The sequence below is a fragment of the Natator depressus genome, chromosome 24 (genome assembly GCF_965152275.1).
Source record: "Natator depressus isolate rNatDep1 chromosome 24, rNatDep2.hap1, whole genome shotgun sequence".
In the NCBI taxonomy this organism is placed as follows: Eukaryota; Metazoa; Chordata; order Testudines; family Cheloniidae; genus Natator; species Natator depressus.
This window is the reverse complement of record NC_134257.1, coordinates 80,971-105,531: the sequence shown is the minus strand read 5'-3', so window position 1 is coordinate 105,531 and position 24,561 is coordinate 80,971. Positions and strand designations below refer to the sequence as shown.

The window sequence follows — 24,561 nt, the reverse complement described above, 5'->3', positions numbered from 1 at the left end:
CTTATGTTAATTCTATATCTAAGTACTGGTGATGGACCTCCTGCAAAGATGGACCTCCCCGAGGAACTCCAACTTGTCAAAGAGGACATGAAATTGTATAAAAGATCCTGGGGTCCTGATCCTATTCATCTCAGAGCTGCTTGAGGCTTCATACAGTGGAAACTTAGGCCATAAGGACTGCGATCCCAGTTCTAACTGGATCACCCTGAAATATAAACATTGGACTATAACCTATAGACTATTTCTGAAAGAACTCTTTGCAACTATAAAGCTCACCATCTCTGCTATGAATCTGAATCTTAAGAATTGAACTCATGTCTGTATGTATATTGATCTTTTAACCATACTCTCTCTCTTTTGTTTCTTAATAAAATTTAGTTTAGTTAATAAGAATTGGCTGTAGCGTGTATTTGGGTAAGATCTGGAATATTCAATAACCTGGGAGGTAATGTGTCTGATCCTTTGGGATTGGTAGAACCTTTTCTTTTATATGATGAAATAAGATTTTCAGAAATCATCATATTTGACTTAGGTACCTGGATGGAGGCCTGAGGCTGGATCACTTTAAGGGAACTGTGTTGTTTGGACTTCTGAGTAACCAGTAAGGTAATAAAGAAGCTGTTTTATGCTGGCTTGGTAAATCTGAGTATTGGAATATCCACCAGCTTTTTGGGGATTGTCTGCCCCATTCTTTGCAGTTTACCCTAACTGAGTGACCACAGCTGGCCCCCACTGGGACCCTGGTCACAGATGATAGGACTTTTTTCTTTGGGGCTGATAGGGAGACACCCCCTAGTGAAACACCCCCTTAGAAAGCTTTCCTCTCTCTCTGCAGCTGCCAGTCTGCCAAGATATGGAAGACAACAGGTAATGACACTGAAACAGGTGTGGAAGCAGAGAAATTCATTGTCCATGAATGGGAGTGGTTAACAAAGAAATAAACTTGTGGATGAGACACACTTGTGGGCATTTCATATCACATGGCATTCTTCTCAAATGTAGGGATGTAAGTCCCAGTACCTGCTTAAAATCTATCTAAAATTATCCTTGCAGGTTGACTTTTATGATATTCTACAGTTCCTGCCTTACACTCTTGTCTAGTATCAATATGCACGCTTACTAGCTACCACTTTCCACCCCAGAAACAGTAGCATTTAGTGGTCAATGAAGTGATTCCTCTATATGTAGCCTGTGAGGCTCATAAAATGATATAGGATCCTTCAGGATGAGAATCCTCATGTAAATGGAAACAATTTTTGTAAATGTTTAATATATACAAATTACAGTTGTCAGTATCCAAAATCTATAGCCATGTCTGAGATTCAAGTATCTGAACAGGGTGGGAGGTTACAGTCCTTACAGTGAATCATTTTAGGGCCAAATGTCTAATATTTAAAATTACTTAAGTGTGACAGAACTCTGGATTCTAAATAGTATACCTACTTATTACTCAATTGCTGATATTAAACTAGAAACAAGTACTATTTTTAAAGAAGCCATAAAGTGTGAGAGTGCCTCTTATGGCCCATGAAACTGTAGTTCCCTAGTAAACACTTTTACTAGAGCAGTGCTGACATTGATGATGATGGCACACAAAATTGATTTGAGAGAATAAGGAGCAATAAAAATTTGAAGATGTTATTAAGCAAAACCTAGGGCCTCTATAAGTGTGTGGAACTGAGTCCCACATGGAAAAGAACAATTTTAGGAAAATAATTTCAAGCTCCAAAGGCATTTCTGTCACCAAGATCATTGAGTAATAATAGACATATTCACTTGATAGGTTCGTTGGTTTTACGAGGTGTAGGGTGTATTTTCTTTAATTAGAATAACATGTTTTTTTAAGGGCTGTATGAACATAATAATCCTAAGGGCTATCTCATCCCTAATTGTTTTGTCTTCTTTACAGATGTGCCTCCGATTGTGGCAGGGCTTATTGGTGCCACTGTCCTTGTGGTGTCTGTCTCAGTAACAGTATTTGTGTGGACATGCTGCCACCAGCAAGCAGAAAAAAAGCACAAAACGCCCCCTTACAAATTCATTCACATGCTGAAAGGCATTAGTATCTATCCGGAAACCTTGAGTAACAAGAAGAAGATTATCCGGATCCGCAGAGACAAGAATGGCACTGTCAAGGAGACTGGAAGAGGAAACCTTTTGGTAGATGCTGCAGAAGCTGGTTTAGTGGGCTCTGAGAAGGCACCAAATGGGATGAATGCAGCCCCTTGTATCGACCAGCTCCCAATAAAAGTGGATTACGGAGATGAACTGAGTCCAGATCAAAGCATCACTCCAGGTGGGAGCAAAATCTCCTCCCCATCTTCCCCAGAAGAGGCTGTCCTGCTGGGAACACTGACTTTCTCAGTGGACTACAATTTCCCCAAAAAAGCATTGGTGGTGACCATTCAAGAGGCCCATGGGCTGCCAGTGATGGATGAGCACACTCAGGGCTCTGACCCCTACATCAAGATGACAATTCTTCCAGACAAAAGGCATCGAGTGAAGACTCGTGTGTTGCGCAAGACCCTGGACCCTATCTTTGATGAGACCTTTACCTTCTATGGGATCCCCTACAGCCAGCTCCAGGATTTGGTGCTTCACTTCCTGGTGTTGAGCTTTGATCGCTTCTCTCGAGATGATGTGATTGGAGAAGTCATGGTGCCCCTCTCTGGAGTGGATCCAAGCACTGGAAAGGTCCAGCTAACCCGAGAGATCATCAAAAGGAACATACAAGTAAGTGACCTCTCTCTCTGAGTTTGGAGTCTTCACGGGTTATGCTTGACCCTATGTAAGCTGATCCCCAGTCAGGCTGAGTTTTCTTGACAGAGGGGACTCAAAATGTCTAGGAACCAGGCATACAGCAAACCCTTATTCATGTGAGTAGTTCTTACTTGTACTAGTCCCATTGAAGTCACTGGGAGAAATTGTATCAGAAAGGCTTGCAGGATTGGATCCCAGGTTATTTATGTTCTGGGTTCTTGTCCAAAAGTCGCTATGTAAATGGTTCCAAAGTAAAATACCCACAGAAGTACTTGTCTCCTCTTATATTTAGTGCCTGATAATCATTTCATTTCATTTCATTAATGATAATCATTTCATTTAAACCCCATTGTTTCAAACAGCTAGGTGTCACTGCTGCAAAAGTTTCAGAGTAGCAGCCGTGTTAGTCTGTATGCGCAAAAAGAAAAGGAGTACTTTCTTTACTCGTGAGCTACGGCTCAAAAGCTTATGCTCAAATAAATTTGTTAGTCTCTAAGGTGCCACAAGTACTCCTTTTCTTTTTGCTGCAAAAGTGAATCACACCATGTCACTATAACCAAAACAGTAAAGTGTGGACCACATCAGTGAGGAGGGAATTTTTAACAGAGTCTGTAAATCAGGGTGGATAAAAATCAATGATTTAAAAAAAAAATCAGATTTTTTGGATTTAAATTGGATTTTTTTGATAAAATGCTTTTTGAGGAAAAAACCTATAGTTTTAATTAAAAGAAAAGGAGTACTTGTGGCACCTTAGAGACTAACCAATTTATTTGAGCATAAGCTTTCGTGAGCTACAGCTCACTTCATCAGATGCATACTGTGGAAAGTGTAGAAGATCTTTTTATATACACACAAAGCATGAAAAAATACCTCCTCCCACCCCACTCTCCTGCTGGTAATAGCTTATCTAAAGTGATCACTCTCCTTACAATGTGTATGATAATCAAGTTGGGCCATTTCCAGCACAAATCCAGGTTTTCTCACACACACACCCCCCTCCCCCCCCCAGCAGGAGAGTTGGTTTGTGTGTGTGGGGGGGGGGGACCTGGATTTGTGCTGGAAATGGCCCAACTTGATTATCATACACATTGTAAGGAGAGTGATCACTTTAGATAAGCTATTACCAGCAGGAGAGTGGGGTGGGAGGAGGTATTTTTTCATGCTTTGTGTGTATATAAAAAGATCTTCTACACTTTCCACAGTATGCATCCGATGAAGTGAGCTGTAGCTCACGAAAGCTTATGCTCAAATAAATTGGTTAGTCTCTAAGGTGCCACAAGTACTCCTTTTTTTTTTGCGAATACAGACTAACACGGCTGTTACTCTGAAACCTAGTTTTAATTAAGATACATTATAGCTCAAAGATATCTCACCATGGAATAGGGATTATCAATTATAATTCTATAGTTTGAGACAATATATTCATGTAATGTTTAAGAAAAGTTTTGTAAATGAGTTCCAATAGTTCATGGATTAGGGACCCGATTTTATGGGGTTCCACAGGCTTCTGTATAGATTATTTAGGTTAACCTTTCTATCTACCCAATGAGACTCAGTGCTCAGTTTAGAAGATACCATCAGAGATGCATACTTTTGCAGTTCTCAAACTGTGGATTTATGTCTCCAGAGGTAACATGCTTGTTAACAGCAAAAATGTTTTTAAAATAAATAAATAATATAGAGAGGTGAGAAATAACAGACCTTAACTCTATTGTCCCTCTGCAACTTTGTGTACACAGAGTTAATCCCTTACCTCTCTCTAAAAGTGCAAAGTTTCAGAAAATTCAATGAATAGAAGATTGTTGGGGGCGGAATAGATCTGGACCAGGAGAAGAAGTCTGGAGATAAATGTGAGAAGTGTGGGACATATGCTTGTTTTGTTAAAATATTGTATGTTTGCTGTTGAAGAAAAAAATCCAGAATACTTAACACTGTTGTTTTAGTTAAATAAAACAGTTTAAATGTCTCTCTGGTGACGTTCTCCTCCTAATACAGCATGGCAAGAAAATCCTCCAAATATTAATGATTAACCTTTTGAATTGGAGGTAGTTCACCTCCCAATGACTTCATAAATATCTGCTTCAATTACCAAAGGTAATTGAAATAACCAATCATTCATTTTCTGATATAGCTGTAAAACTAATCTGAAAAGTTTTCAAAATAAATCACTGTTTAAAAATGTATAGTGTATACCTTTTAAAAATGAAACCTACACTTATCCCTGAGTTGTGAAGAATATGTTGTATTCAGGTTATAACAACCAACAAGAATGCACTTCTATGTAGAAAATCATGATTAAATCGAGTCTTCCTGACTAGTGATTTAAATCATGCTTTAAATCAATTTGATTTAAATCAAATCCACCCTGCTATAAAGGCTGGTTGACTCTTGTAATTTGCTGCTGTGTATGTATGTCTCTTTTCTAATTATGGGTTAATGTTTTATTTTCCGTTTTTGTTTAGTACCTGTCATGCAAAATTAGAAATAACGCATACTTGGATAAAGAAAGTTTAATACACGTTGATTTGTTTTCTTGTACATTTCTAAATTGAAAGTAGTTTAGTATTGATTTCTTTTTATCTTTAACTCATTGGGGCCTGAATGCACAAAAGGAGTTTAGGTATGATGATGCTCAGTGTCACCATGCCTAACTTTTCGGCACCTAGAAAATCACTGCAATTAACAACTGAGTTAGGTACCTGAGTTCCTATTTAATGAATCGGGAGAGCTAGGAACCTTAGACTGCAATTCACAAAAGCCAGCACGTTAGGCAGGCAGACATGGAAGTTAGCCAGTGGGAGATGCTGATGAGAAAGGTGTGCGCTAAGCCCCATTCTGTCTCAGATATAGGCAGACCTGCAGATATGCACCTATCTCTGCTTGGGATTCTCAGCTGCAAACCCTCTCTTGGCAGTAGGTGCCTAGCTGTTAGGTGGGGAGGATAGAAGGAAGACTTCCCTGATAACTTTTATTCCAGTGGTTAGGGTACTCCCCTGGAATGTAGAAGACCCCTGCTTCAAGTACCCCCTCTGCCTGAGGGGGAGAACCACATCTCATACGAGATGCTATGTGCTGCAGTGCCATCAATAAGCTACTATTCTCTTTTCTTTGCGCCATGCACTCAGTGCTATTTCTCTATCCTGTTGTCTAGCTGAACAAAGATCCAGAATGAAAACTAACCACCTATTAGCAAGAGAAAGTATTTGAGGGGCTGGCAGAAGCTGTGACCTCACTCCAGTTGAGGGTGGTTTGTCCTCCAGTTCTCAAGATTGTGTACACATCTGATATCTTAATAAATTCATTTCAGCCGTGTCCCTATATATGTCTTTTTAATGTTCTGCTGGCCAAGAGATTAATTCCTTTCAGAAGCAGACATTGTCATCCACCTCACTATTGGCTTCAGGCTAGATTACTGAACACACTACTTGGGGCTATCCCTAAGGACTACCCAGAAACTTGCACTAGTGCAGAATATAGCAGATCGCCGCACTCTGTATTGTCTGCCATTTTACTTCTCGATGCAACACGTTGCCTTGGGCTTTAAAACCTTAAACAGTTTAGGTCTTAAAACCAGCCACCATATCAGATACCTTTTCCTCCTTTATCCTGCCATGGCAGCTGTGATTAATGAAGATGTTTGAATCTTCCTCTGCAAATCTGAAACTGCAGGGCTAGAATTTTCAGCTGTGCCTAGTATCCACTGTGGGATGGAAAGAGGCTATTCTAAAGTATACTTGCTGGCTATAGCCTCAATAGTCTGTTATGGCATCGCTGAGTAGCCAGAGTGCCATGGTATTCTTACCTTGTCCCCTCCAGCACAGTCATACCACTGCAGCCCTAGCATAGGAAGAACTAGCTGGGAACTCCCCCTACTAGAGGGAGTTGCTGCACCTTCCTGGCCTCTGTGTGTTGCCAGAGCGACACAGAGGTCTCAGATCATGCAACAGAATTTGGTCCACAGGAGAGCACTGCATTTAGTATTGGACCCTGTAGTCTGAAATTTAATTCTGACAGACAGTGGTGGCACTAGGTATAAGGAGACTAAGCAGTTGCTTAGGGTCCAGCAGTTCAAGGGGGCCCCAAAATACTATTCTTATATTTAATGTGGACTTGTATGTGTTGGGTAGGTATATTCTTTGATTTGTGGAAATAATACAATTAGTATTGTCAAGAGATGGGTGAGGGGCAAGGGGGCTCCAAAATATTTGTGCTTAGGGCCCCCAATGCGCTAGCCCTGCCTCTGCTGCCAGAACAGTTAGACGCTGTATCTTGCTGCCTTTAGGGTATTAGGCAGTTTGCATCAGTTTGGCAGATTGTCTCCTGACTGTGAGGTGGACTTCCCACTGAGAATTAGTGTCATGGATGGCTCTCTCTTGGATCAAGTCTCCTTTAAGAAACAGTGGTGGCTGCAGGATGGAGTGCAACTGTTGTTCCCTAACTGGTTAAGTATCGTATTCTATTCCTTAAATTATGTAAATGGTTCCTAGCTACTACAGTAATGGGCACCTTGGAATTGTGTGCAATAAATAAGTGTGGAGAATTAAAGGATGAAACTAGGACAAGACATAATGTCAGCAGACTGCAGTCCCAAATCTTCCTCAAAGGCTTTGGTGGGAAACAGCCAGTTACACCCTCTTACTGCTAATAAAGTGTTATCTATTAAGCTGTGATCTGTGTTTATGAATGATATATGGAGTGAGAGCATCACATGAATCAAAATTCAGTCTATCCAGTGTATTACCTGAAATTTTCTAAAGAATGATTTTTAAAAATAAACTCCTTAGAAGCATTGCAAAACTAAATGCAATTTTCAGACAGCAGAAACTGCTGAATAGTTTTGAGTATGAGATGGTTTTCCCCCCTGTAATTTATGAGTTGAAATATAAATGTGCAAATTCCAGCATTTTGGTTTACTCCTCATAGGCTCTGCAAGCAAACCCAATGGGGCTATTTAGAAGTATAATGAGGAGACAGTACTTGCATTCCAATTCTGATTTTTCCTTTAGTGGTTGATCTATTTTTGTTACTCAGCTCTAGTTTCAATTGTATATGGGATTCTCTTCTTAATTTCCTGCTCTAAGATGTGGTAAATTTTTGCGGTTCTCTATTAAAGAGCTATTGTGTCTCATCCTAGAGGTAGCTGCATTTTTATTTGTAAGGTTAAATTCTTCTTCTATGTGCAGCCTGTAAACAAACAAACAAGCAAAAATTATAAAGGATCTCTTAGCATGAAAGATTTTAAACTATAAAACAACCCCTCCCCCATCATTTCATTTTAACCTTGTAAACTAGAAAACAACCCCTCCCACATCATTTCATTTTAACATTATTGCTCCCTACCACTAAATTTTCTTCCATGCTTTGTTGTTGCTCATGACCACTCCACTCTTTTCCTGTTCATCCAAGTTGTTGCTGTCTGCTATTCCCATCTCCCTGTCCAGTCTTGTTAGTTTCCTCACAAACTCTTCTCCAGGACAAAGATAATGTCTTATGATAGAAATGACCCATTTGAATGTAATTAAAATGTATTGTCTCTGAACATATTGGATTCATTTAATCAGGGGAAATTGTTAATAAAAGTATAAAGCACACATGATAATCACTGTGACTTCATCACAAGGCTAGCCACAAGATTAACTTAGAGAAGCTTAAGGCAGTTTCTGCCCTCATATTTGGGATAGGGTTCATCTCTCCCAACTTGTCAGACAGAGGAACTTTAAGGTTTTATATAGTTGGTTTGTATTTTCTTTTTGTAATTAATTAACGTCAACCAGAAATGACTGATCAGTATCCCTGTATGTATCCTTAGAACCTAAGTTATTTAGATACCAACATGATAGTCACGTCTAAGCATCACTAACAAGAAATTCAGTCTAAATAAAAAAAATTATAGCCCCCATTATAACCTTTATCAGGGATGCACATTATGTAACATTACTAATAACCAAAGAACACTTTCAGTGAGAGCCGTGCATTCCTGAAGAGATGCACAATCCTACAGACATCAAAAAAGTTCATACTGAAGATAACTCTTCTAGAACAAATATATGAAAGTCTGGAGTATGACATTTTGAAAATCCAAGAAGCTATTATATAGCTACAAGACAGTAAAGCTGTAGTTCCTAATGGAATTCCCATTAACTTATATACGAATTTTTCTAATGCTGTCACCCAATTTACACAAAATGTACTGTTACTTCAAGCTAACAAAAAGCGTAACAAACTCTTACTGAGGCTACAATTAGCTTTCCTAAAAGAGATTAAAATCTGGCATTTACTGGCCCATTTCCCTCCTTAATGTCGTTTGCAAAACCTTAGAAAGAACTTTACCAACAGGTTGGCTCCCTGCTGCCTACAATTAGGTACACAGATCAATCTATTTTTTGGTATCAGCAGGTAGCTGGCAACAATGTAAGGTGACTTTTGAATATTATGACAAAACCAAATGCACTCATTCTAAGCCTTGACTCAGAAAAGGCATTGGACAGTTTCCTCTGGGATTTTCTTTTTTATTTGCAACCTTAGAGGCCTTCAATCTGGGGTCTTACTTTGTTACATGGATCAATATGTTTTATCAAAAGCCAACAGCAGCAGAACTGATGCATCGTCTGAGCTCTTGAAAGCTGAAGGAGTAATCAGATGTGGCTAACTTTTATCTCACTTATTATATGCATTGGTCTTAAAACTCCTGCCTGTCACCTTTTGGACTATTAGAAGAGTGAAAATTGGCAGCCACAGCCACAACATTTTACTCTTTGCTGAGAACCTACTGATATATTTACTCCTTCCCTACAATTCTGTGCCTCAGGTACAAGATCTTACTTTTGGGAAGCTAGTTGGTCTTAAAATTAAATACATTTGAACCCTTATGTACAAAGATGCTACCAAAAATTTTTAAATTATAGTGGAAGCCTCCCAGATTTAAATACCTAGCAGTAATAATGCCAACAAATCTGAATAATAATATTTAAAGGAAATATTTCACCACTTGGTCACCAACCAGACAGACCTGACAAAGCAGCAGGATCTCATATTTTCATGATGGGGCTATGTTTGCTGGCACCGTATCTTAGTTGGATATCAGTAAAAGATAGCATCAGTTTCACACTCACGAATTGTAAATCCATTTTCACTGAGAGTGCAAAAGCTTAGGCTAACTTTGTGGGTATCTAAAGCAAAATCCATTTCTAACACTTGGAAGCCTGCATTATTTTAAGCTTGTTAAGCTTACTATTTTCAAGGATAACATAGCACGTGTTATTCAACACAGTTCACTTATCCAGACTCTCTCAGCCTTGAGGCGTGGACTGGGAGTAAAATTTTCAAAAGTGCTCAATGACTTAGGAGGCTCAGGACCCTAAATCTCATTGAAGGTCAGTAAGCCTTAGCTCCTAGGTGAATACTGAAAATGGTACTTAAGTGCTTTTGCAAACTTTAGTCTGGATCAGTAGTTCTGCAGCACAAGGACTGTCCCCAGCATCCAACTATAGTTGGATCATAAAAACACCCCCATACTGGGACAAGCACTCCAAATCTACTAAAGGTCAAGATTTTAAAATGATAGAAGAGAAGTACTGTAGTGCTCCAGAAGTGAATGTGTAACATGGAACTCTGTATTTAAAGTTAATTATTCCATGGCTATTAACCATTCCTACCTGATGCTTATATTCTGCATATCCTTCACATTAGTATTTATATTACAATGGTATCTGAAGCCTTCAGCTAAGATCAGGGCCCCATTGTGTTAGGCCCTGTGAAAGCACATAGTAAGAGACAGTCCCTGCCCCAAGGAATTAATCTGAATAGATAAAATAAAGGGATTATCATCATCATCTCCATTGTACAGATGAGGGAGAGAGGCACATAAAGATAGGTTACAGTGGCCAAGGTCATAACAAAAGCCTGTGGCTGAACTGGGAATTAAACTCAGGGTCTAACGTGTAATTACTAAGCAACAATTATATTGCGGAATGTATATTTATAATTTTCTTCCCAGAGGTGTTTACATTGTTTTGTATGGCAAAAACTATTAAAATTGTACAAATAAAAAAATGTTGATCTATGGCAAAAGGCATTATTATAATCTGGCACCATTATTAGGCAGCTTTCTAACTGGTATTTGGGAAGTAGGAATTACGTCTGATAATATAAAATCTCATTCTGTTGGGATTCAGAAATTCCTCCAACTGCTTTTGAGGGACACATTAGCTCTGAGCTGAAATATGGTAAAAGCAAGCTTTCAAAATTGTAGGATGTTGTAGGCTTGCTAGAGTATACAGGGTCAGAACATGGGGTAAATGGAAATTTTAAATGAAGTAGATATCATTATTTCTTCATATAATTGTTAATGTTTTTGTTTGTTAATTGTTAATGCTGATTTTGGTGAATTCATGTGGTTAAAAGGGTGGCATAATCCCCAAGAAAAACTGACTTTTCTTCTGAATCAAATAGTTGACACATTACTCAGGGCTTTGGTGCTAGATTTCACATTTTGCAGTTATAGTGCATTGTATCATAACTGTACATACTACTGTACAGAACAAACATCTTCTGGGTTGTTATAACCCCCTGCTTCGAGTACTGCCTCTGGAATAAAACTGTACAGTGTTGTTGTATCTGTGTTGGTCCCAGAATATTACAGAGGCAAGGTGGATCTTTTATTGGACCAACTTCTGTTGGTGAGAGAGACAAGTTTTTGAACATACACAGTTCATCAGGTCTAGGAAACACTATAACGCACTAACAAGCCGCCCCCCAATGACTAGAGGGCTGTTAACAGGCCATTTCACCTTGAATGGTCCCTTGAAATGTGTTTTAACTATTTATGCTAAACCGTCTATTCCACCTTGTATTTAACTGAGACACAAAGAAGAGCTCTGTGTAAGCTCAAAAGCTTGTGTCACCAACAGAAGTTTGTCAATAAAAAATATTACCTCACCCACCTTGTGTGTCTGGTATAAAACTAACACATAACAGTAGTTTCAACTCTTGGGATTGCTGTATCTGTGAAATTCCTGCAGGCAGTGTTCCTGCTTCTCTCTTTCTACAGTACCTCCTGGTAAGGAAGGCTGGCACCGATGTAACTGTAAATACTGAGTTCACGTCCCCCAGTTCTAGCTGAACATCAGTACTTTCAAGATAAGGAGAAAGCTTTCCCAACAGGAGCCTCAAAGTCCCTAATCTGGTCATTGTTTTCTTTTCACAAGCCAACCTCTGAGGCAGTGACCCTCATTTTTTCTATTTTTGCTATTACCAGCAAGAGAGTGAGTTTGTCGGGGGGGGGGGGGGGGGGCGGAGGGTGAGAAAACCTGGATTTGTGCTGGAAATGGCCCAACTTGATGATCACTTTAGATAAGCTATTACCAGCAGGAGAGTGGGGTGGGAGGAGGTATTGTTTCATGGTGTCTGTGTATATAATGTCTTCTGCAATTTCCACAGTATGCATCCGATGAAGTGAGCTGTAGCTCACGAAAGCTCATGCTCATATAAATTGGTTAGTCTCTAAGGTGCCACAAGTACTCCTTTTATTTTTTCTATTGTGAGACACCCCCTGGGGATCTCCCTCCCATCTAGCTGAGGCCAGGCCTTCCCATTTAGCAATATGGGAAGGGTACTGTGGTCATGACCTCCTGGCACCTACCTGTTCATTACCTCCCAGGTCTTCCCAGTTGTATCTTCTTTTCCACAGAAATGCATTAGCAGAGGAGAGCTGCAAATCTCACTGTCTTACCAGCCTGTTGCGCAGAGAATGACTGTTGTGGTGCTGAAAGCTAGACATTTACCGAAAATGGATATCACTGGCCTCTCAGGTAGAAGCTATTTTCTCCAGCCTATTAATAGTTTACTGCACTCCACCTGATGCATAATTTGTTCTTCCCTGTAAACACAAAGGGAATGCTGTGAAATGGAGTGTTAATTTAGACTGTATTTACTGATCAGTTGTTTATTGGTTAACTCATCAACTAGATCTGAAGTGTTTGTTCTTCCATTTAATGCCTTGAAGTCAGTGCAACAATAAAAATTTACCCCACACAGGCACTATAGAGAACAACTTTTAACATGGCATGCTGTGAGTGGGTCAGTACAAAGAAGGACTGGTTTATTTTCATCCTAGTGTGTGTCACACTTCTACTTGCAGTATGAACAAAAAACAAACTGCTTGCTGGGGACGAAAATACAAGACAGAGGGTTGGGGTGGGGGGGCTAGATGGAGGTGCACAAAAGGAAGAAGTGCTTAATAAATATTTCTGTTTGGTATTTGGAAAGAAGCAGGATGATGTTTTCACACTGCATGAGAATTAACTTTTTTTTCCCAGTCCAAGGAGGATTGGAGACCGCCTCTACTAGGGATAAACATTTTTAAGTTAGCAGGCCTTGATAATTTGCACCCAGGGTCCTAAAAGAGTTGAGTGAGGAGATCTCTGGCCTGCTGGTGGTAATTTTTAATAAATCTTGAAATACTGAAGAATCTAGAAGACAGTGTGAGTGCTAAAATCATGCCAGTATTAAAAGAGGGCAAGTGGGATGACTCTAGGTAATTAGAGGCTGGTTAGTCTGATATCAATTCCAGGCAAAATTATGAAAAGCTAATAAAGGAGTCAATAAATAAAGAATTAAAGTATGGGAATATAATTATTGCCAGTCAACATGGTTTTACGGAAAATACATCTTTTCAAACAAATATCCCATTCTTTGCTTAGATAAGTTTAGCAGAGAAAGGTAACTGTAGATATAATACATTTAGACTTTTGTAAGCGTGATGGTTCTCGGGGTGCCTAGAGCTGTGAATTACTTTGTTTCCCCATGCCACCAGCATGAGGGAATTATGCTTGTTCTTAACTGGGTGTCAGTCTCCTAACACTGCTAGCCTGTCAGCTACTCAAGCACTCTTCTCAGTGCTATGACAGCCCTTACTTTGCCTTGCAGTTTAACACTATGTCCACCTCAGTCCCCAAGTCCCTTTGAAGCATTCCCCTGTGATATCTAGCCCCTGACACTAGCTACTCACAGAACTACCAGGTCTGCTATTCCCAAAGGAACAGACCATACCAGCTTGTAAAATTCCACTTTGGGATCAGCACTTTGCTTAACATCACAGCATTTAGCTAGCTATACGTATAGTGAAAACAAGAGTAAGTTTAGTATCAAAGATTCAAGTGATAGTGAGTAAGAATATTGGAAACAAATGGTTGCATATAAAAGAAGATCATAATATACTTTCTAGAGACTAAACTTAATTACCAGGTTAACCTCCTGTCTAAAGAAGTTTCTCTCACCTAGAATCCTCTTAAGCATTTTAAACCAACGTTGGCTGAGATCCCATTTTTATTAATGAAAATGTGCTGTTTGTTTACTTCTGAGATCAAGGATGAAGGAATGTCTTTTTTGCTTCCTAGTTATACCCCCAATGTTCATTGTCTTAGCTCATAGCCAGAATAATGACACGACTTCCGTTTTGATTTCACAACTCTTTACACGTTAATAGACATCCACTGTGTCAGTTTACAATGCGTAATTTACATCCTGACAGAGGAAAACATCTTTTTCACCTTTGCTGGTGACTAATACCTTGAGATACAAACTTTAAAAACATATTTTTCAGTATATATGCATGATGCTTTACATAGTATCTGTATACTCAGTGTTTTTGTAGTAATGTGGGCCCCAGGATATGAGACACACGGGGTAGGAGAGGTAATCTTTTATTGGCTCAACTTCTTAACTTAAAAAGATCATCGCACCCACATTGTCTCTGTAGTGCCTGTACATACTGTGACAGGGTCAGGCCAGATGGCTACAGGAGAGTAACAGAAGGCAGATATATTAGCCCCAGGCTAAGTAGGTCCCTTTTCCCTGGGTAAGGTAACAGGGAAGGTTCCAGAACAACCAGGAACCTTCTGGAGACAATTAAGACAGGCTGATTAGAACACCTGCAGCCAATCAAGAAGCTGCTAGAATCAATTAAGGCAGGCTAATCAGGGCACCTGGGTTTTAAAAAGGAGCTCACTTCAGTTTGTGGTGTGCATGTGAGGAGCTGGGAGCAAGAGGCACTAGGAGCTGAGTGAGAACGTGGACTGTTGGAGGACTGAGGTGTACAAGCATTATCAGACACCAGGAGGAAGGTCCTATGGTGAGGATAAAGAAGGTGTTGGGAGGAGGCCATGGGGAAATAGCCCAGGGAGTTGTAGCTGTTGCACAGCTGTTCCAGGAGGCACTCTAGACAGCTGCATTCCACAGGGCCCTGGGCTGGAACCCAGAGTAGAGGGCGGGCCCAGGTTCCCCCCAAATCCTCCCAACTCCTGGTCAGACACAGGAGGAGTTGATTTGGACCGTGGGTTCAGAAAAACAGCCAAGCTGAGGGCTGCCGTGAAGCTCCAAGGCAAGCAAATCCGCCAGTAAGCACAAGACCCACCAAGGTAGAGCAGGAACTTTGTCACAATAGGTTTCAGAACAATATTAATACCAGAATGGCACTGGCTTTCATTTGAGACCTCACATTACATTCTTTGGTGAACTAGAATGTAAACACCAACCTCATGAAATTTCTATAATCGCTTCCCAGTTGGCTTAAGAGGGCTGTGGTCACAGAAAGGTACTTGACTTACTACTGCATGACATTCTAATTAAAAAAACAGCACTATACACATCAAAGCACGTTAAAGGGCTTACCAACTGGCCTACAGTTCTCAAAAAGTAGTTGTAAATGAGGAATCAGCAAAACGGGGTATTCCTAGTGTAGTTCTGCATCCATCTGTTCTAAGCTCAACACTAATAATTATTTTAAATATTTAAATAAAAATTACTGTTGATAAAAATCTGTAGATACTGAAGACCTATGTTAATGTGGACACAGTAGTTAGAACAATCTGGATTGCTTGATCAGCTGGGTGATGGGTTGGGTCACAGAAACACCCTTGGGACTGCCATCTGATGTGCTGAGACTACCTCTGAGCCCGTTTTCCCTGCCAGCTTGGGACTGCAGTACCCTGTTGTAACAATGCTGCCCGTGGGAGCCAGCTGAGGTCACTCAATCAGGGTGAACTGTAAAAAAACGGGGCAGACAAACCCCAAACACTGGTGGATATTCCAGAATTTAGATTTACCAAGCCAGCCCAAAACAGCCTCTGTATTACCTCACTGGTTACTCAGAAGGCCAAACAATGCAGTTCCCTTAAACTACCCAGCCTCAGGCCTCCATCCAGACACATGTCAAACATATGATTAATTATTCTGAAAAATCTTATTTCATCATACAAAAGGTTCTCCCAATCCCAAAGGATCAGCCACACACCCAGGTCAAACAACAACTTAGATCTTACCCAAAATACATGCTTATAGCCAATTCTTATTAACTAAACTAAGATTTATTAAAGAAAAGAGAGAGAGAGAGTTGGTTGAAAGATCAATATACATATAGACTTGAGTTCAATTTCTTGAGGTCCAGATACATAGCAGAGATGGTGAGTTTGTAGTTGCCAAAAGTTCTTTTAGAAATAGTCCATAAGTTATAGACCAATGTCCATATTCGGGGTGGCTCCAGTCAGTGATTGAGGATTTCAGTTCTTATGGCTTAGGGTTTCCCCTTCTTGAAACCCAAAGCAGATCTGAGATGAAGAAGGATAGTGTCCCAGGGTTTTTATACATTTCCAGCAGCCTCTTGGCCTGAGAAAACAATAGGCTCAACTTTCCGTCTCCCAAATATCATGGCAATTAGCATAGGGTAATTTATCCATTGAACAGTTCAGATACAGGTTACCACAACCTTCAGAGAGACATATAGACAATAATACTATTTTACTTAAGTGTCTTCCTAAATATTAATACTCCTTTTTTGATCTCTGAATCAAAGCTATAGACAAGAATTGTTTGCTTACATCACAAGACCTGAGCAAAAATCTACCCTTCTATCTCTAACCATGCAGGCTTGCATTTCAAAGTTCTATTTATTTACATATCTTCCTAACCAGTCTTTAAAGTTCAGCCATGGGTCAGGTCAGTCTGTGAGTTAACTAACTCTCCAGTCCGCCATGGAGACTGCCAGTAACACAAGGAAGATGAGCATTTTTTCCTCTCAAAATAATAAAAGAATTTTTGATTGGGAAGCAGAAAGTTAGAACAAAACCTTTTTTTTTTTTTTTTGCTTCTTTACCCAGTATAAAGAAGGCCTGAAAGGGCACAAACTTCCTTTTCTTTTTATGTATAGTTTTGCTCCCTGTATAGATCTCTTAAAGTTTTTCATTTGGGGAATTATTCATCGCTTTGGTTCTTCACCTGTAAGGGAACCAGGGATTTAAACAAACTTTCTCAGATATTTATGGGAGAATAAACTTTTATTTCTGATCACAGTCTCTAATTTCCACGGTCATGGTTTGGATTTTAATGGAAGTGGTATAAGTGGGAGGGCAACCAAGGTGTAGGGAGCTATGGGGCACTGTGATGTCTAACCTTTAATTCATTCTTGACCTCTTAGACGTACTATTCCAAAAAGAGTATTATTAGGCTGTGTTATTGGTTTGCTTTTCTCTTTTCTCTGGCAGACCCTTATGTTAAGGTGAACGTTTATTATGGGAGAAAACGCATAGCAAAAAAGAAGACCCATGTGAAGAAGTGCACTTTGAATCCGATCTTCAATGAATCCTTCATTTATGATATCCCTGTGGATCTCCTTCCTGACATCAGCATTGAATTTCTAGTCATCGACTTCGACCGCACCACAAAAAATGAGGTGGTAGGTCGGCTGATTTTGGGAGCACACAGCATCACCACTGGTGGCGTGGAACACTGGCGAGAGGTGTGCGAGAACCCCAGAAAGCAGATTGCCAAATGGCACAGCCTGAGCGAATACTAGCAGAGGCTGCTGCAGCAGCGACTGCTGGCTCATAGAACAGACTTAAACCTTGTTTTAGTCATAGAACTAAACTTTCGTAAGATGCAGCTGATTGGTTCTCAAGTGATGTGATTTTGCAGGGCACTAAAATTCTTAAAAAGCATTAAATTTAAAAATACCACAAATATATGTAAGTGTAATCACGCTATTGCATGCCTAATACAAACTAAAATTAGTGTAACTTTTCAATATCAAGTTGCAGATTTTAATATTATCTGTTACTATGGAAGTTGTGTTTGTGCCGAACTGTCTTTGCTGGTATTCACCACAACTGCCCTCTCTTTATTAGGCTTCTCCCAAAGTTTCTGAATTCTGCTGTTTAACCTCTAGTTTCTTGTTAGTTCATCTGCCTATAGATTCTTGCTGTTCAGTCCTTTGATTTGGAAGCATTAACTGCATTTCCATATATAAAGGTTTAGAATTCAGCAATAGTGCAAAGAGGTACAAGGAAGAATAGCTCTCTCCTTTTAAGAAAAATGCCTGGTAAACTGGTATTGGAATATTTCCCTTTGTGATGTATTTGCTATAGAGCTATAAAGTCATGCTTGAAGGTATAAACATCTAAAATTGAAATATTAGCAACCTGATCACTTTGCTTTTGCCATATGGGACTTGGTTCAGGATAAATATTTGGTGCATCCCAAATTCCCACAGAGCACAAACTGTATTTTATTCAACTCTGTATATGAATAAAGGGTCCATACAGAACATTATAAACTAAATGTGTAAGATTCATTTTAGGGCGACTGAGGCTAATTCTCTAAAAGGATTTTGAATTCTACCTAAGCATTATCTTTTTCTAGACTGACAGTGAAATATCTGAAATTAGACAGGAAACTTTATGCTGGAGAAAGGCTTTTAATGAATATAATCAAATAATTAATGATATAGCCTCCTCCACATTTGACTTGAGATTATATTAAATGTACTTCTTTACGATTTGTTTCTATAATAGCCAGTATTCAAAGCATTAGACTTAATTTACATTGAGAAAAATAAAAAAACCTGCCTTCTCAAAACATGAATTAAACTCTCAAATGAAAGTACAAAGCATTCTGAACTCTCTTTACATTTTTGGCTTCCAAGAATTAGAATTTGCTTACTGTCATCTTCGGAATTTAAAAACTTTACTGGATAACTGTGACTTGTAGCACTTTGTAGAACATTTGCCTGAATAGTCAGCAACTTCTTTGTACAGAAGGACATGGACCCAAGTTCTGTAAAGGTAAACAAAGGGTGGAAGCAGTTGCACTAGATCTCACTGTAAAAACACTGGTCTAAACTTTTGTACAAGATATCTTGATAAAGTAATCTGATTTGGCTTCCTATAACAAGTCAATTTTTATTTTAAACATTATTGGCAAGCTGATCATAAACAATTTTAACAAGAGACCTAGTAAACAGCTCCTCTGCACGGATCTGAGTTTATTTTTAAACACTACACATTAAAAACAAAGAAGAATTGAGTGGGCAGAAAGGCACACAGAAGACTGCAAGTTTTCAGTATTCATTTTGTTGCTTCCATGCAGCCACTGTTCTGTGCCCTGTGGAATGTAAATAATGTATCATAAGTAAATTTTTAAAAATTCATTTATCTGTTTACAGTACTTGAGACCACTGAATTTTAGAGCCCTGTTGGAAAAGCATGATCCTCACAATGTTCTTACTACTGAAAGTAGAATAACTGAGCATGTCTTAGCCTCCAGTTTCCTCTCAAGCCATAACATAGAGCAACGGCTGCTCGGTTGGCAAACAACCTAAGTTTTACCACCCATTAATCTCTCAGCAGCACTTTCTGACAAGCTGTCTTTGGAAAGTTGAATCTTTCCACTGTCAGCTTTTGTTGCTTGTAGGAACTCCCTTAAAGAGAAAGAAAGTTTCAGTTTAGCTGTGGCGGTTAATGGGTCCAGGACTAACAGTGATGTTGAGACTGAAGTCCTCTCAATATTTCTAAGACTTGCAGTGAAGTAAATACAGTGCGGGCTTCTCCATATGATTTACCAGGACATCTCAATCTTGATTCCTGCTTGAGGTTACAGTAGATTTTGATCTTTGTCTTAATTCCTTTGTAGCTCTTACTCTATTAGTGACACTCAGCCATGAACAGGAGAACAGATTTTCATCTGGAAGCTGGTGTAGATCTATTTGAATCTGAGTTTTTACACTGAGCAATCTGATTGTTAAAGGTTAGGATCTATCACTATTCCTTCCACATTCTTCCCCCACTATAAAAATGATTACTTGTGTACATTCCATTCAAAAGTAACTAAGAGATTCCCTTTTTGTCTTCAATGTGAAAAGTATACTTAAGCCTAGATCATCTCCTTATTCCTATTCCTTAGTTGAAAAAGGAAAGTAACATCTTGTCAAGGAAAAGTGCTCAGGGTAATTAAACTTAGGCTTATTGGACAGATGTGAATAGCTCCATTACTCCTCAAGAATAATGGGAAACTGAAGATGTGCAGATAATTTTTCTTTGGTGTAAAATTGACAGTTACTGACAGCTGCCTCACGGTGGCATCTCCCAGATGTGTTTTTTCTTTACCTTGTGTCTTCTGTTGTAAAATTAACTTGGACAGTTACAACTTTGTGGTAAAAAAAAGTTGAAAAGCGAAAAAAACTAACTTGAAATGTGTGAAACTGCATAATACTGTATGCTAATCTACAATATGTAATGCTATCTTGTATGTTGAATTTGTTAACGCACGTTGAGTGTGCGAATAAAGATTGATTCACTTTAAATAGCTACTGGCTGTGGACCGTTTGTAGAAATCAGAAGAATACAAATGTATTTAAAAACATAACTACACCAACTACTTTTAAGAATTAATTTCTAAAATTTGCGTTCCTGCCATAACCTGTTGTTTCATAGAAAGCAGCAGCTCATGTACAAGAAAAACATCAAAGTAATAGCTGAGCAACATCAAATGCAGAAACCAAATTAATGAAATCTACTTGTCCCTTCACTGCATATGACTATCACCATCACCATCACCACGGCCCAGTGTTTGGACAAGATCAGTTCATGGATGAACAAAAGCTGTTCGGAGTGGAACCCAAGCAAGACAGAGATGATGCTACTAAGCAGAGAAAAACCACTCGTGAGAGTTTGCAGTCCTGATGCAGGCTCCTTTTGTTGATAGTGCACAGCCGCTATTAATTAGTTCAGTCTGTCTTTTAGGAGTGTTCCTAGAATCCTAGCCCTGACACTAAGCTCTTACATACCTGCATCTAAGAGCTGGTCGCTTTGAACCAGGAGGAGGTCAGTGTGTACCAGAGAATTTTTTAGTGCATGGTAGCAGTGCCCACACGAACAGTTTGTGCATGTCATGCTAGTTCATTTTAGATTTACGTCCCAGTTTGCCACCCACTAACTATTCGTCTAGATGAGCCCTAAGCCTAACACTTTCTACCATTTCTGGTTGGCTAAGAGATGTTGGTCAATCCTGAAAGACAGTGATCTGGCCACAGTTATACACTCCTTCATCAGCTCCCCTCTGGACTACAGTAATACAATATATCTGGGCATGAAGCCTTCAGCCCTTAGGAAATGCCAAATACAACACAACACTTTAACGCGTCTCCCCAGCAACATAGGCTACTGTGAGCACATTAAATCTGTCCTTTGCTTGTTTCACGGGCTTCCCACAGAATATCAATTTAAGTTCAAGGTCTCAATCCTCATCTTCAAGACACTCAATGGCCTCAGTCCAGAATATATAAAAGATTGCCTAAAGTCCAGGATGAGCACCATGGTCAACAATTCAGCTCCTCAAGCACAATGGAATTTTCTACCATATGGGGAAAGTTTGTCTATGTTGGAGACAGCTTTCCCAAGGGACTGCCACAGGAACTAAGGACCATCACAAACCTCACTACTGTCCGCTTCAAGTGCAAAGTGCACTTATTTGATCATGACTTCACTAATATAAACACATAGCAGCATGTATATTTAAAAAAACCTTACTAGAACAAAACACTACATTACACACAAAATTTCCCCCCTGGGGGGAGGATGACAATGTATGACGCACATGTGATAAATGTTACTCACGTCACTACTGGAAGATGCGCAGATACCACAGACTCATAAAAGTGCAGGTGAAATTTTTAAGTTAATGGTGGAATTCAGTCCAATTTGGCACCTGATGCATGAATTAAATTTCAAAGAAGCTACGACAATTACCTATGAATCTGACAGTTCTATATACACATATCAAAATAAGTATCTTGCAACAGGGATCTTAGTTATCGAAACAACTAAATTTTCCACTAGTTATTGGTGTTCTCTGCACTTTGGTTCTGAGGTTCAGTGCTGAATCAGTAAAAAGAAAAGGAGTACTTGTGGCACCTTAGAGACTAACCAATTTATTTGAGCATGAGCTTTCATGAGCTACAGCTCACTTCATCGGATGCATACTGTGGAAATTGCAGAAGACATTATATACACAGAGACCATGAAACAATACCTCCTCCCACCCCACTCTCCTGCTGGTAATAGCTTATCTAAAGTGATCATCAAGTTGGGCCATTTCCAGCACAAATCCAGGTTCTCTCATACACATTGTAAAGAGAGTGGTCACTTTGGATGGGCTATTACCAGCAGGAGAGTGAGTTTGTGTGGGGGGGGGGGGGCGTGGAGGGTGAGAAAACCTGGATTTGTGCTGGAAATGGCCCAACTTGATGATCACTTTAGATAAGCTATTACCAGCAGGAGAGTGGGGTGGGAGGAGGTATTGTTTCATGGTCTCTGTGTATATAATGTCTTCTGCAGTTTCCACAGTACGCATCCGATGAAGTGAGCTGTAGCTCACGAAAGCTCATGCTCAGATAAATTGGTTAGTCTCTAAGGTGCCACAAGTACTCCTTTTCTTTTTGCAAATACAGACTAACACGGCTGTTACTCTGAAACCTGCCTAATCAGTGTCAACTGCCTGTCATTATCTCAATAACTGTGCAATATGTGTAATGTTTGGCTAATAATGACTGTCTGCCAAAGTATAAATGTTTGAATAATAACTAGTTATTTTCCACCAACTCTACTGTAAACATTAAAATCTTTTCACACATCTCTTCTTGGCTTCCTTACTTAATGCTCACACTACCTGCCATTAACAAATATTCCACCTCAGTGTTTATCCCCTTCAGCTGAAGTAGAAACAATCCAAAATTTACATAAGATAAAAAACAAAGAAAATGGGTTTGACAAACTGTGAAAAGGGAAACAGTTTTAAAAAACAAAGAAGTTCAACTATCACTCATTTCCCTCCTTTCTTTGGGTCTGGCTCTTGATCCCACTCAAGCAGATAGAAATTTTGCCATTGCCTTCAATGGGAGCACAATTCAGCCTTTCTGCCCCCGACACTTCCACCCCAGGTAACTCTTACACATCAACAAGTTTCTTATCAGCACAGTAACTCATTTATGTTTATTTCTTCATTACAAACTCCACGTCAGGAATCTCTTGCTATTGTGTCTTGTGGAAAATATAGGCTTTGTTGACAGCCAAAAAAAAAAATTAAACTCCAAAGTCTGATTTAAGGAGGGTCCCAGAGAGGACCAGGCAGTGGTTCCTCTTTCTGATCTCAGGGAATACAGTACAATAACACCAGGAATAGTTTCTTGTTCATGTAATAGAATAAAATGGAGAAAAATAAAAAAAGCCGGTAAAATCAGACTTTACCTGAACCTTCTGCAAAGTTTTATGGCATAAGGGATGAGGTGGCTTCTGGGTCTTTGTGAGATTACGGGATAAACTCTATTTCTCCTTGAGTAAATCTAATAATCTTAAACCCAAGTCATTTGCCTGTCATATGTCAAACAGCCTTTCTAGAATTTTTATTCTGTACTCGTAGGCTTTGATTTTTCACTATTATCCAGGTTGCTTTTAGATTTTTTTTTTTTTGTTGCTTATCAAAAATAAGTCAGATGTAAAGATTATTAGCCATTCATCTTTAATAAGGCCATCTAGTGGTTTAGCTCCTACAATGCAAATCAAGTTACAAGGCTTCCTGTCATGTGCTTTTATTGTGCAGTCTCACTTTGAAAGACATTACCTAATTCTATTTACCTTGGCTGGGCTGTGGACATTTCAATATCACTTCTTTGTTGTGACAAAGGGATAGAATGTGTCTGTCAGCAAAAGACACCCATAATTATTTTTTCAGGGACTATCTTTGCTAGATTACTTGCAGCTAGCCTTATACAAGTGAAAGGGAACTGGCTGGAGAAAGGGAAATGAGAAGGGGAGGCATGGGACTTGACAACTCAACTACCTTTAGAAAAGGAAGAAAACAAGTATCAGGAAGTTGCCGAAGGCCCAAAGGTCTCAGTGACCCATCTTCCAGACAATGTTTTGCTTAATTCTTCTAATCCTGAAACTGTACTAAGATTGCTACTTTAATTTGTCAGGCATTTCAGCAATGTGTTTTTTTTTTTAATACTCTACAGTACAATGGTTCTAACTCCTAAAACTTCTATCACAACATAAAAAGAAAAGGAGTACTTGTGGCACCTTAGAGACTAACAAATTTATTTGAGCATAAGCTTTCGTGAGCTACACAGCTCACTTCACGAAAGCTTATGCTCAAATAAATTTTAGTCTCTAAGGTGCCACAAGTACTCCTTTTCTTTTTGCGAATACAGACTAACACAGCTGCTACTCTGAAACCTATCACAACATAGACATCCTGCTGTATGCAATACTACTATAACTGACTTTTGAAAAGTCACAAACTGGCACACTGATAATCATCATTAACAACTATGTCAGCAGAAGCTTTACCTTTATTCATAGCAATGATAATGTTATGTTACGTTACATCACCGTTTCCTGTAACATATTAAAAAAAAAAAAGGTGACAAGCCTGAAGCAGCACCCCAGAGTATCTGAAAAGATTTTTCCAGTCCATTTG

The 24,561-nt window shown here is 39.3% G+C and overlaps 1 protein-coding gene across 6 annotated transcripts in view; it reads left to right on the top strand.

Annotated features, from left to right (window-relative positions):
* SYT11 (synaptotagmin 11) overlaps positions 1-19,109 on the top strand; it is a 41,595-nt gene extending 22,486 nt beyond the window's left edge. For 2 of the 6 annotated variants that reach the window (XM_074938916.1, XM_074938920.1), the window contains exons 2-5: positions 836-867; positions 1,910-2,733; positions 12,449-12,572; positions 17,298-19,109. In XM_074938916.1, coding sequence (XP_074795017.1) covers positions 836-867; positions 1,910-2,733; positions 12,449-12,572; positions 17,298-17,608 — 1,291 coding nt within the window. In that variant the 3' untranslated portion in view covers positions 17,609-19,109. Of the gene's footprint in view, positions 1-587; positions 607-835; positions 868-1,909; positions 2,734-12,448; positions 12,573-17,297 lie in introns of those variants that run through there. The other 4 variants (XM_074938918.1, XM_074938922.1, XM_074938917.1 and 1 more) reach the window with 3 other exon arrangements.
* The last annotated feature ends 5,452 nt before the right edge of the window (positions 19,110-24,561 follow it).